We start from the raw sequence: 12,483 nt of genomic DNA, 5'->3' as shown, positions 1-12,483 counted from the left end.
ACTTTTTTATCAGTCTGTGTGCATGTAGCCTAAGGCTCAAAAAACTGTATGCAAACCTGCCACAAAACTGAAGTATTTTTAAAAAATGCTGTATGTGAAATTGCTCAAACTCTTTCTCACTGGATGGATTTTCTTTACTACATAATTTTATGGGAAATTAACCCTTTGCAATCCAATTTTGGATTCAGTGTTTCCTAGAGGGTTTTCTCTTTCTGCCATTATACAATGGCGCAGTCTGCTGGCTAGAGCCAGTACTGCTGTATGAAACATGCTGGAGAGGCCCCAGACAACAGAGCGGTCAGTAATATACAGTAAGAATACCCTGCCAGACGTTTTCCGCCATTGGAAGCTGTACAGCCTTCAATTAGCATGTCTTCAGACGTCAGACAGTGGATTGGAAAGGGTTAAGGAAGAAAAAAATATGCTTTTGGCTGTGGATGAAAAATGGAATACTTGGAAAACTCATGTATGCATAGAAAATATGCACAAAACCCACAAATGGCAGCACTGGTGTGACACTAAAAGTCATTGGCAGATATAATAGGTAACATTCTAGAATGTGTATATGTTAGTCATTGTCATGCTAACAAAACACAGCATCAATATAAAGCTGAGGATATTATGAATGAATAGCAATCTTTACTACACAATTGTACAACTATCCATCAAACTTTCCCATCTGCTCAGTCAGACACAATAGGCTGAAGAGAACATTAAGCTCAGAGGTCTTGCTCTACTGTTCTCATCACCATAGAACTTACACTATTGTGCCTCAGACAGAGACATTGTCAAGAGGCAGCTCTATAACACTAGACACCGTCAATACGAGCAGTCCATGCTTGACATATCTTTAGAAGAAGCTATTACAGTCTGTGCACCCGTGTTCCTAGGTGGTATTGTTGACCCCCTTTTCAAGTCCATCATAAATATGCGCAGCTGAAGTATCGAAGCAGCCTTAGTTGCGTATGACCCCTTCTGAACTGAGGAAGAGGCTCAGGCCTCTAATGCGTTTTTATGCTAGCTTGGGATGTATTCAATAAATATTTTTATTTACCTTGCACGGTTGGAGAGCTGCGCCAAACACCAGTTTTTTTATCTAACTCCTTCACCCATACCACAGTCTATATCTTACAGACATAGTTGGTTGGCAGCATCTCCACATAGACTTCTTATCCACCTTCAGGCAAGCCCCTATACAGGTTTAAATCCATGCATTGCCACGAGATTGCTCCACCTCTTCTCACCTAACTAAGCATATCTGTAGAAGAGGCCATTACTGTCTGTGCACAATGACCATTGTAGACACATTGGAAAGGGAGTTAATGAAAATGTCATCCAATGGAACACCCCTTACTGAAATGTTATCACTCCAAAAAATCTTGCATTGCTCTGTACAGACTTGCCCTAGGTCACAGAGAGTCAACACTGACCCCTGGAACAAATGACTTGAAGTCACAGCTTTGCACTTAAAGGGCTTGTCCGAAGTAAAACCACTGTCACCAGGTACCCCATTTGTTAAAATAACAAATCAGTGGTTACTCCTCTCTTGACGCTCCCTGATCATCCCCCGCCACCAACCCTGGAGTCTGCTGTCTTTCATTACAAGCTGCTGTGACGTCCTGTAAACCTGCTGTAGCAGCCAATGACAGCTATGATCCCTGAGGGTTGTCATTGGCTACTGCAGCTTGTTTGTAGGTGGGTTCAGGGTGACAGCTGCCTGTAAAGTGATGTCACAGTAAGACTGGAGCTGGCAACAGGCAACAAGTAGTGGGGACAGGTGAGTAACTGCTGATTTGTCACTTTAAGGCTTGGGGGACCCAGTGATAGTGGTTTCCTTAACTTGGACAACCACTTTCATATGCCCCTACACACATTCAATAGCTGTCATTCTTCCCAAACTCCCTCCTACAAACATGTAACCTTGGTTCGGCTAAGCATGCTTATGTTCTCAATGGGGAGAAGAGAAGAAGCCTCTGCCAGACTCCTTGGTGGCAAGCTTATCTTCCTTAGGCTGCCTGCACATGGGCATGCACAGATTCCGCATGGGGAATCCTGCACAGAATCCACCCATGCCCCCTGCCCGCGACCCTGCGTACCTGTTTTTTCTTCTGTACCGTGGATGGGCCGTCAGTGTGCTGGCGCACATGAGCAGTATAGATTTCCCTGCACTGTCACTAGGCGATGATGCGGATCCCACAGTCTTTCCTCAATGATGATTGCGGAAGGGCTGCGGATAATACGGGTTTCCTTTTACTTAAATGGAAGGTGTCCGCATGGAAAACGCTCTAACATATAGCATGCTGCGATTTTTTACTTGCGAATGGAAACCACAACTGGTTTCCACTTGAGTGCATGAAAAGTCACCTTTTCATTTTATGCTATGGACGGCTATTGCTGCGGAATCCGCGGGCAATGCCCACCGCCGATTCCGCTGTAAAAATCCACTGGTGTGCATGAGCCCTTAAGAACAAAGACCTGGGCATGTTGAAATTCAACATACCTGATCCTTTTCTTCCTCTCTGACATCCACCAATTCAGTCGAATATATAATAAGCAATAGATAGATAGTTGGCTTGTCCCTCTAATATGGATGGGTTTGTATTATACGCTTGTCCGCCTTTACAATTGCAGACCGGATATAAATGCTACTAAGTTTATGAAATGTGTTGTCTACACAATTGAGAAGTATGTAGCAAGATATTAGATTTTAGTTTCATTCAGGAAAGGAACATCTTGTTCTGATCTTGCAGAATTAATTGATACAGTGTTGTTGAGGACTTTGATAATATTAGGCTTATTGTATAAGAGTGGATTTACCTCAATGACCATCTAACTCGCTCAGAACTGCCTAGAATTGAGGACCTTGACGTATCAGATGTAATCTCTTCAATGGTTCATATTCCAGTAGATTCAGTTTGCAACTACATGGAATCCCACCTCAACACGCAAGGACTATTACTCCACTGCAGGTTGTTGCTATCTACATACAGCATACATACTTCAGGGCAGTGCAAGCATTGCTAGACGGAGCACTTGCGTCTGCCCAGCTTATTTCACTCCTGCAGATCAGGGGTCACAATCTCATCACAGGGATTAGGCCGTCATCACAATGAATGAATGCCAGATGACTAGACTTAACATGAGGAGTGACCCTACTCACAACAGGCGAGAGTTTGGTACATTGTACACTATTTATGCGTTTTATACAAAATGACCCTTGCTTAGTTTTTACATTCTTATGGAATCGTGTTCTAAACAGTCATTATACGTCAGTGTACAAAATTAAGGACATACATAAATACACAGTAGAGAGATGCGTTGTCAAAATGTAATAATGAAATAAATTTATTATTAGATCAATAGATTATTTTAGATCTAGATAGAACCATAGATGAATAGATAGATATACAGTACATGGATAGATAATTTGGATAGATAGATAGATATACATGGATTGACAATGGATGGATGTAGATTAGAGATGAGCGAGCATGCTCGGATAAGGCAGTTAATCGAGCGAGCATCGCTCTTCTCGAGTAACTGCATTCTTGTCCGAGAAGGCTCGAGGGGTGGGGCGGCAGGTGATAGCGGGGGGAAAGTGAAAGAGATCTCTCTCTCCCCCCTGCTACCCCCCGCCGCACCCCTGAGCCTTCTCGGACAAGAATGCAGTTACTCGAGAAGAGCGATGCTCCCTCGAGTAACTGCCTTATTCGTGCATGCTCGCTCATCTCTAATATAGATAGATATAGAACCATAGATAGATAGATAGATAGATAGATAGAGGACCATAAATGAATAGATAGATATACATGGATAGATGGATGGATAGGGATAGATAAGATAGATAGATAGATAGATAGATAGATAGATAGATAGATAGATAGATAGATAGATAGATATGGAACCATAGATGAATAGATAGATATACATAAATAATGGATGGATATAGATAGATAGATAAATAGATAGATAGATAGATAGATAGATAGATAGATAGATGGATAGAGGACCATAGATGAATAGATAGATATACATAGATAGATGGATGGACATAGTTTGATAGATAGATAATTGGATGGATAGAGATAGATAAGAAAGATAGATATAGAACCATAGATGAATAGATAGATAGATAGCTATAGAACTTTAGATGGATAGATAGATTTACATAGATAGCTGAATGGATATAGATAGATAGATAGAACCATATATGAATAGATAGATATAGATAGAAAGATGGATGGATATAGATAGATAGATAGATAGATAGATATGAATAGATATAATTGATAGATAATAGATGGATATAGATAAATAGATAGATATAGAACCATAGATGCATAGATAGATAGATGCTAGATAGATAGATAGATAGATAGATAGATAGATAGATAGATAGATAGATAGATAGATAGATATAGGACCATACATGAATAAACAGATATACATGGATAGATGGATTGATATAGTTTGATAGATAGATAATTGGATGGATAGAGATAGATAGATAGATAGATAGATAGATAGATAGATAGATAGATAGATAGATAGATAGATAGATAGATATAGAACCATAGATGAATAGATAGAGAGATAGATAGCTATAGAACGTTAGATGAATAGATAGATATAGAATCATAGATGAATAGGTATAGATAGATAGATAGATAGATAGATAGATAAATATAGAACATTAGATGAATAGATAGAGAGATAGATATCTATAGAATGCTAGATCAATAGATAGATATACATAGATGGATGGATATAGATAGATAGATATAGATGAATAGATACATGGATAGATAATTAATAGCTAGATAATTGATGAATGGAGATAGATAGATAGATAGATAGATAGATAGATAGATAGATAGATAGATAGATAGATAGATAGATAGATATGGAACCATAGATGAATAGATAGATAGATAGCTATAGAACTTTAGATAGATAGAGATGAATAGGTATACATGGATAGATAATTAATGGATGGATAGATAATAGATGAATAGATGAATAGCTAGATAAAACATCTATGTATCTATCTATCAATCATAGATAGATGTATTATCCATTTTCTTGCTGAACTAATGTAGAATTTGAATAAACCTACCAGTCTTTCTACATTGGAGTACATCTTGTGCCATGGTGACACAACTATTTATGTTTTTAGGTAATGAGGGTATTATATCTGTTCCTGCCTCCGGCAGCACAGTGATCTGGCACACCTCTTGTTCTTGATGTTCTCTATATGGCATTGCTCCAGAATGTATGTTAGTATAAGAGATACAGTAGGCATAGTATATCACTGAAGAGTGATGTGAGGTGTATCCCTTGTAATTCTACTATATCCAGTCTACACCATGAACCACAATTAAACTCAACAAGAATGTGAAGTTTGTAAATGACCATAATTCTATCTTCATGTCCACAACACTGGCTCCATGAAACTGCTTAGATTTTTCTCACTATGGGCACATTCCTAACGTGATACACTATAAAGTAGATGTGTTGAATAGGAGTTGAGTCCCCTATATGAATATAGTCCAAATACCAATAGAATATTGATAAACTCCATTGTAAATAGGTACCATTGTATCCTGAAAATGAATGCTACAAACAATGTATTATTTTATTATTTTATCATGTGCGGAGGAAGAACTTAAAATTTCTGGGCCCCCATTCAAAATCTACAACAGGGTCCCTAAATATAATGCTTTATTCATAGTACTGGGCTCCATAGATAGAGAAAAGTGGCCTTATGGGCCCCCTAAAGCTCCTGGGCCCAGGTGCAACCGCATCCCCTGAATCCCCTATAGTTACGCCCCTGATCATGTGTATTTAGGGTTCAATCAGACAAACAGTACAACCGGCAGCAAAGACAAAGCACTGTACTTTTATACTTTTCAAAATATCCATACCTTACCCACTCTGATGCCAAGATGATCAGACTTTCAAACTACCAAAGTGTGGAATCTCCCACATATGATATCTGACAGAGCATGGTATGGCTGCATATTGAGGTACTTTGCTCCGAAATATGGAGTCATATAGAACTGTATACAGGACTAGGGGATTAGCTATAAGGGAGCAAAGGTAGCGGTTGCACTAGGGCCCTGTACCCTGAGGGTGCCCAAAGTCCCCTATGCCACATTAGAATACACCAGTATCATAACTGCACAGATTTTGTCCTGTAACCCAGGAGCTTCAAGGAGCAACTTTGTACAATCTCAGGCACACAACTCTGCCATGGGCACAAGGTCTTATGCTCTACTTTGAAGCCACATTAAATATGTTAGTAGAGACCTGTGCTTTGAGCAGTTTTGTATTTTAATGTGCTATTTAGATCACTACGTTCACAAGTAGAAGCAAATCTCATTATAACCTTGTCAACTTGTAGAATTTCTTCCTGCTATCCACCTGGAACAGTCTGCAGTATACAAGTATTGTTTATGGCAGCCTGTATTATGACCATAAACTGCTTAGCACTTTACAACTGACTCATTGACTGTTGAAAATGCTGCCTATATTCTGATGATGGTGTGGCTAAGTGGTTATTTTCGGGGCTGCTCCTACTTGTGATTCCAATAATAACAATATTAGGTTACTAAACAATTACTGATGATGACATTCGCTAATACGATCTATAAAGTGGCTCCAAGCTAGCTATACTTCCGTATTACTAGTGCTCACATACCATACGGGAATGTGCACAATGCTGACCACAGCCCTACATCAATTCAGATTCTTAAACTTTTAGACAAGTGAAACCCAATTCCACATCTTTTCAGAAGCCATTCTATAGAGGTTTTTCTACCTCATTTAAAACAGATTGTGTTCTTACATCCGGGCATGAGACTGTTCTCACAACACCTGAAGTGCAAATGAAATGTTGAGGAAACTGAAAAGTAATCCTGACTTCTAATTATGAAAGTAAGCCATTTACGGGACACGTTGAATATATAAATCTCCCCCTGTTATAGAGTGACACAGTTAACATTAAGGAATTCTGGAAAAGTCATTTCTCAGCTGTGAACTCCACCCTGGTGAAAAATTATCCTGGCCATTTTTTTAACAAGGTATTTGTTTCTTTGAACCAATGTATTTGAAATAAATCAAAGCTGCCTGAGAATGCTCTGTCTCTGCGCTCAGTCTGTTGATGCAGCTGGGAACAATAGACGAATATCTTATTTTTGGAAAGAAACTGATGTTTAAAAAAAGTGGTCTTGGATAATGTAAAAAGAAATGTCCCACATTCTGAGAGAAAGAGAAACAGATTAGGGCGTACACAGAGAAAAAATGCCCTATGACCCAATTCAATGATGTCATCACTTTCTTCAAAGTACTACACTACGCCTTAAAACTGATGTACAGAAGAGAGGTCGCAGTTACTTCTTCATCTGCAGTTATTCCATTTTAGGTTAGGCCCACATGGTACTCAAAATGTTCAATTAAACATGCCCCAGACAGGTACTTTTATGGTTGCACATGTCTGCCATTGACGCATATTGAAAAAAGAACATATCACATGTGATAGAGGAGTTTTTTTGCATATAGTAGGTCAAGAGGGCTGTCGTCATTCCTTAAAGAGAGCACCCAAAAATTATGTGGAAACACCTAGGGGGTGAGTGGATCGGAGGATGGCATTGTCTCTCCCCAAGGAGAGCACCCAGAAGTGGTGTGAAAAGATACCTGAAAGGTGAGTGAGGAGACTTATAAGGCCATGCACGTTCCTCTGGGTAATTTATGCAAATAAGAAAGATGGAACAATACCTCTGCAGCATATAGTTGCATTGAAGTGTAGTCAACTATGGTTTTTAATACAGTTGAGGAATAAATACCAATGCCCATCAAACATATGCCAAAAGAACATTGTTTCTGCACACATCTTGGCAATTAGTGGTATATTAGACGTATACATTGGGAGAATTTCTAGTAATATCTGTTAAATGTAGTTTTTAGTGTAAGCCTGGTCTTATTGATCAAATAGCCAGTGTGGTATAATGACGCTTCTATTGATACTGATGTATTATCATTGATGGTATTAACTTTGTTGTGAACTACTTAGAAGTAACTGGAGTAAGGGTCAGTTTACATCAAATGATGTATCGTCATAGTTTGATCGTCCGCTTGGGCAGCCTGTTTATACAGGCAGATACATCATTGGCTCGTTCATAGGAGAAATCATTTAGTCTTCTACATTCACTGTATAGGTGAGAATGACTGAATGAACATTATTTATGATTAGTGTACGAGCCAACGATGATTTTTATGCCTGCATAAAATGAATGATGAATGAAAAGTGAACCATTGTTCAATTGTTGGCTGCATTGATTCATTCATTTTCGCTCATCTGAACATTTTTTTTGAAAGGGCCTTAACTGATTTTGCAGCAGATACAATGACCATTGTTGCAAAGTATGCCATGTTTTGCTTGGCTAAATAGTTTCATCTTGTCAGACTGGTAAATGTACCCACAAACCACACCCATATAGAGCAGCACAAGAGTAGCAGGAATATACCACAAGGAGAATGGCACAAAACTACCAACTATTCAGATATTAGCTGTACACTAAGGAAGGTAATCATATGGTGGATTGTAACAAATCACATCTGGTTTTCTAATTTCTCCTCCATTTACCTAGACAGAAACGTATGCCTGAACCCAACCAGGTGTACACTTCTGGCATAATCTATGCCAGTCTGTGGCGTAAATTATATACAAATCTGTCGGTCCCTGGAGGCCACAACCCCTTCTGAAAACCCCGCCTACTTTTCAGAAAAGTGGCAGGGCCGGCACAGGAGAAAGAAAAGTTGTGACATTTTTGCACAAATAGGGCATAGAACCATTAATAAATGTTCCCATAATTGTGGCATAGAACCATTAATAAATGTCCCCAATAGCATAAAATCAGCTGTGCCAACATGACATGAACATAAAAAGAAACTGAACAGCATAGAATATTGAAGAATGAAATCCCTCTATAAGAAACATATCAAACATCCATTGAAACATCTTTTGCCAATTCCATCAAGTATGAAGGGAAACCTCTTGATATTGTGGGTGGCGTGGACATTGTAATCTTGAAGGCACATTTCACCCATCATCGTGACAAACGAAGCTAATCGCATCAACAACATATAGCTATATCCTAAATCACTAGTGATAAATCCAATCAATTTTGCAAGCAGTCCTTAGAGAAAAGGCATGTCTCACACTGGAGCCACCATCGATTTGTCAACCTGTCATAGTCTCTTGAGCCTTAAATGTGACTCCCCTGGATAATCATCAGATAAGGGTAACATTATAGGAGGCACATGTCATGCACATGGCTGGAAAGAGAAGATTTGTCTTTGGCCACTGCCCTCACTATGAACACTGCAGTGAAGGATCCCCTCCTCCAGTTCATTTTCATAAGCAGAACATTTTGTCACATCCTCTACACTACGTGTTTGCAACATTTCCAAGGTCATGATCAAATGAGTTAAAGGTCTCAAAATGTCTTTCCTTTTCCTGCTGCCCAGCCTTGAAGTAATGTAAAGCTAAGAGCCATTCCTCCTTTGAGGATGGAGGTGCAGGAGTAACATGTCTGGAGCCAGAGGATGAGAACGCCTTGTTCCTCCCTTACTCACGCTTCAAGGGCTAGACTGCAGTATTGGACACATTTACATGCACAATATACATTGCATAGGCATACATCAGCATGCTATGGGCCCATACTGCTCATGCACAGCATGTCATGGGTGGTCCCTTTCATCTGCAATAAAATACATGTACAACTGTGATAGAGCAGAAATTCCTGCCAAGAATCAGGTTCATATTTTCTATTTTTGTAAGAACACCGGGATGTTGTATTATCAGAGCACGGCTTTTAATATCAATATGACCATGATTGCTCTGCCTTCTGATTGGCTACCAGCAGCCTATCATCACGCAAACCATACCCTCTTCCTTCCTGTTGCTTAGGAGCATGAATGATCATTCAGCGTTGCCACCTCAATGTTGCTGAGATTTCAGTCTTCAGCATCTGCCCAGTGATTCCGCAAAATCTGAAGCCTCAAGAAGGTTTCTTATGTAAGGCACACAGAACTGGCATCACCGTGATTGAAGCAGGTTGAGGAAAGTTGCATATGCAGCCAACTATTAGTGACAATCCTTACCATGATAACCACCAAAGAATATGGCAAGGAAGGAAAAGGGCAGGTCTTGGAATTACATTTGTCATCGGTGACAGGGAAGGTTATATGAATGTAAAGCAATATATTGCTCACAGCTATACATGGCTCCTTATCATTTATCCATTAGCTGGAGTGATTTGTAGAGTCAATACCCAACCATCTGCACTGTACCAATAGCCTATAATACACGTCCACCAATTCTGCTTCTGAACCCAGCAACTGATGTCGGTGGTAGCAAGGGGAAGGACCAAGCTGTGACTACTTAGCAGATAGATGAAAAGATACTGCAGATGGATACGGTAGCAGAAGCAAGGACATCAGCAGTGCCCTCCTCGATAGAACTAGGGAAATCCATGACACCCAGTCACGTAAAGGACAGTCATTAAAGGTATAACCCCTCTATACACATGCTGGCATTGCAGTCATTAGTAGGACAAGAAGACCATGGATTACTGTATAAGACTGCATGTACAATACAACCACTATATATATATATATATATATATATATATATATATATATATATATATATATATATACATATGTTGCTGAATCTGTATACTCATTGCAGCATAGTGAAATATGGTAAGACAAACAATTCCACATTCTAAATATTAGGCGACAGGCCTATACATGTAGCAATAGGAAGTTCTGTATCCGCCTTCTAAGACACTTCATATTGCTTTTTTGTAACTAAAGGAATTATTTGAGGTGACAAAGGAGGGAGAAGTCCCTTGTCTTTCTCATCACATTCAGCAGCTGCTCTCCTTTTGGAGCAGCAATGCAGATTTCCCTCCCTTCTCTAGTAGCATCTAAGGTGATAATGAAACATTTGGGGACTTGATGAGATAAGCAATGTGATACATAGTACCAGGAGGTAATTGGTGACTGTAACAATTCACCTTTTGCCCTGTTTTTGCTTTCCATTGAGCTTCATAAAAGGCCTGTACCAGTTAGTAATTGTAACCCCTGAGCCCAGGGATGCTAAATACAAAATGCAGCAAATTCCATTCAAGATGAGGTACTCACGCACGGTCTCCTGTTTTGGATCCAAGCTGCTGACAACCTGCTGGACAGTACCAATTTTCCCTTGCAGCGCTCGCACACGCCGCGCAGTAACCTGAATATCTGCCTCGAGCTCGTGGAAAATAGAGCAGGCATGCCGCGCTACATCCGAGAGTTGCCGTAAAATCCGTGACATTGCAACATTGCTGATAGCGCCCAGATCCAGAGTGGCCACATCTTTTTCCTTCGCATCTATGGATGGAGGGTCCCTCTCCTCTGAGGGCACCTGTGCGGAGCTAACCGCCAATTCTTCCCTGGCGTTCCCCCGGGGTTGCTGCCTTTGCTCTTCCCCCTGATCCCGGCAGCAGCTCCCCTCTACCTGGGTGACAGCATGCCTACACAGCCACTGGGGCTCAACAATCCGCTTGGCAAAGGGCATTGCAGATCGCCCTTCACGTTATCCAACAATAAATCCCTTGCTATCCAATCCTAAGGAAACAACATCAAATACCACCGAAAAGGATCAAGCTCTTAGAATCCAGCAAATGAGAGCGATAATACTGTAGCAATCCACAAACCAGAGTACCACTCCTGTACAGGTCCAATTTTTTCTTAAATACTCAGATCTTTCGTTAATCCCTGGCAGTTCCCAATTGTTGGTAGCGGGTGATCATCATAGCCATGGTTTGCACGCCATGTGTGAAGTCTTGCAGTTGTACACTGCTTCCCTGGATCCTCGCTTCCCTCTGATCATCCAGTCGCTTTTTGGATGTGTTCTCTCTGCCTCTCTCCCTGCTTTCACCATGCCAGATTGAGGCAGACTGAAAACCTGGAGGCAGGAATTCACATAGAGGTTTGAATGGGGAGGAGGAATTAGAAAAAGACAGGGAGGGGGTAGGAGGTGTTGAGAATCCGAGGGGAGGAATCAGACTGTTTCGCACAAGACACTGCCTTCTTCCACCACATGGAGTCACTGGAAGGCTCTACAGCAAGACATTCTGCAGCAAATCGCCTGGCAACTTCCAGAGTCGCCTTATGCTACCCAGAGCCATAGATTCTAGTTCTGGTTTTAGACGTCAGATTCCAGATGCAAAGGTTTACAGAATATACAGGCAGAAGTGCCGGAGCTTGAATGACATGGTACATTGAAAAGCAGTCGATCTGTAGGTTTGAAAATATGTGGATTCATTAACCTTTATGCTGCCGGATGAGTATGAGACAGAACCAGCGCTAGTACATTCCCATTCAACTACACGCCTTCACAGAATGCATGAAGTTAAATAATAGGCAGGTTTA

General features: G+C 40.4%; 1 protein-coding gene across 2 annotated transcripts in view; it reads right to left on the bottom strand.

The window, feature by feature from the left end:
* The window catches only part of NHS (NHS actin remodeling regulator), a 206,627-nt gene extending 194,670 nt beyond the window's left edge, over window positions 1-11,957 (bottom strand). For both annotated transcript variants that reach the window (XM_066575662.1, XM_066575672.1), the window contains exon 1: window positions 11,212-11,957. In XM_066575662.1, coding sequence (XP_066431759.1) covers window positions 11,212-11,626 — 415 coding nt within the window. In that variant the 5' untranslated portion in view covers window positions 11,627-11,957. The remainder of the gene's footprint in view (window positions 1-11,211) is intronic.
* Window positions 11,958-12,483: the final 526 nt, after the last annotated feature.

Source organism: Eleutherodactylus coqui, chromosome 1 (assembly GCF_035609145.1).
Source record: "Eleutherodactylus coqui strain aEleCoq1 chromosome 1, aEleCoq1.hap1, whole genome shotgun sequence".
NCBI classification, from domain to species: domain Eukaryota; kingdom Metazoa; phylum Chordata; class Amphibia; order Anura; family Eleutherodactylidae; genus Eleutherodactylus; species Eleutherodactylus coqui.
This window is presented reverse-complemented; position numbering and strand designations above follow the sequence as displayed.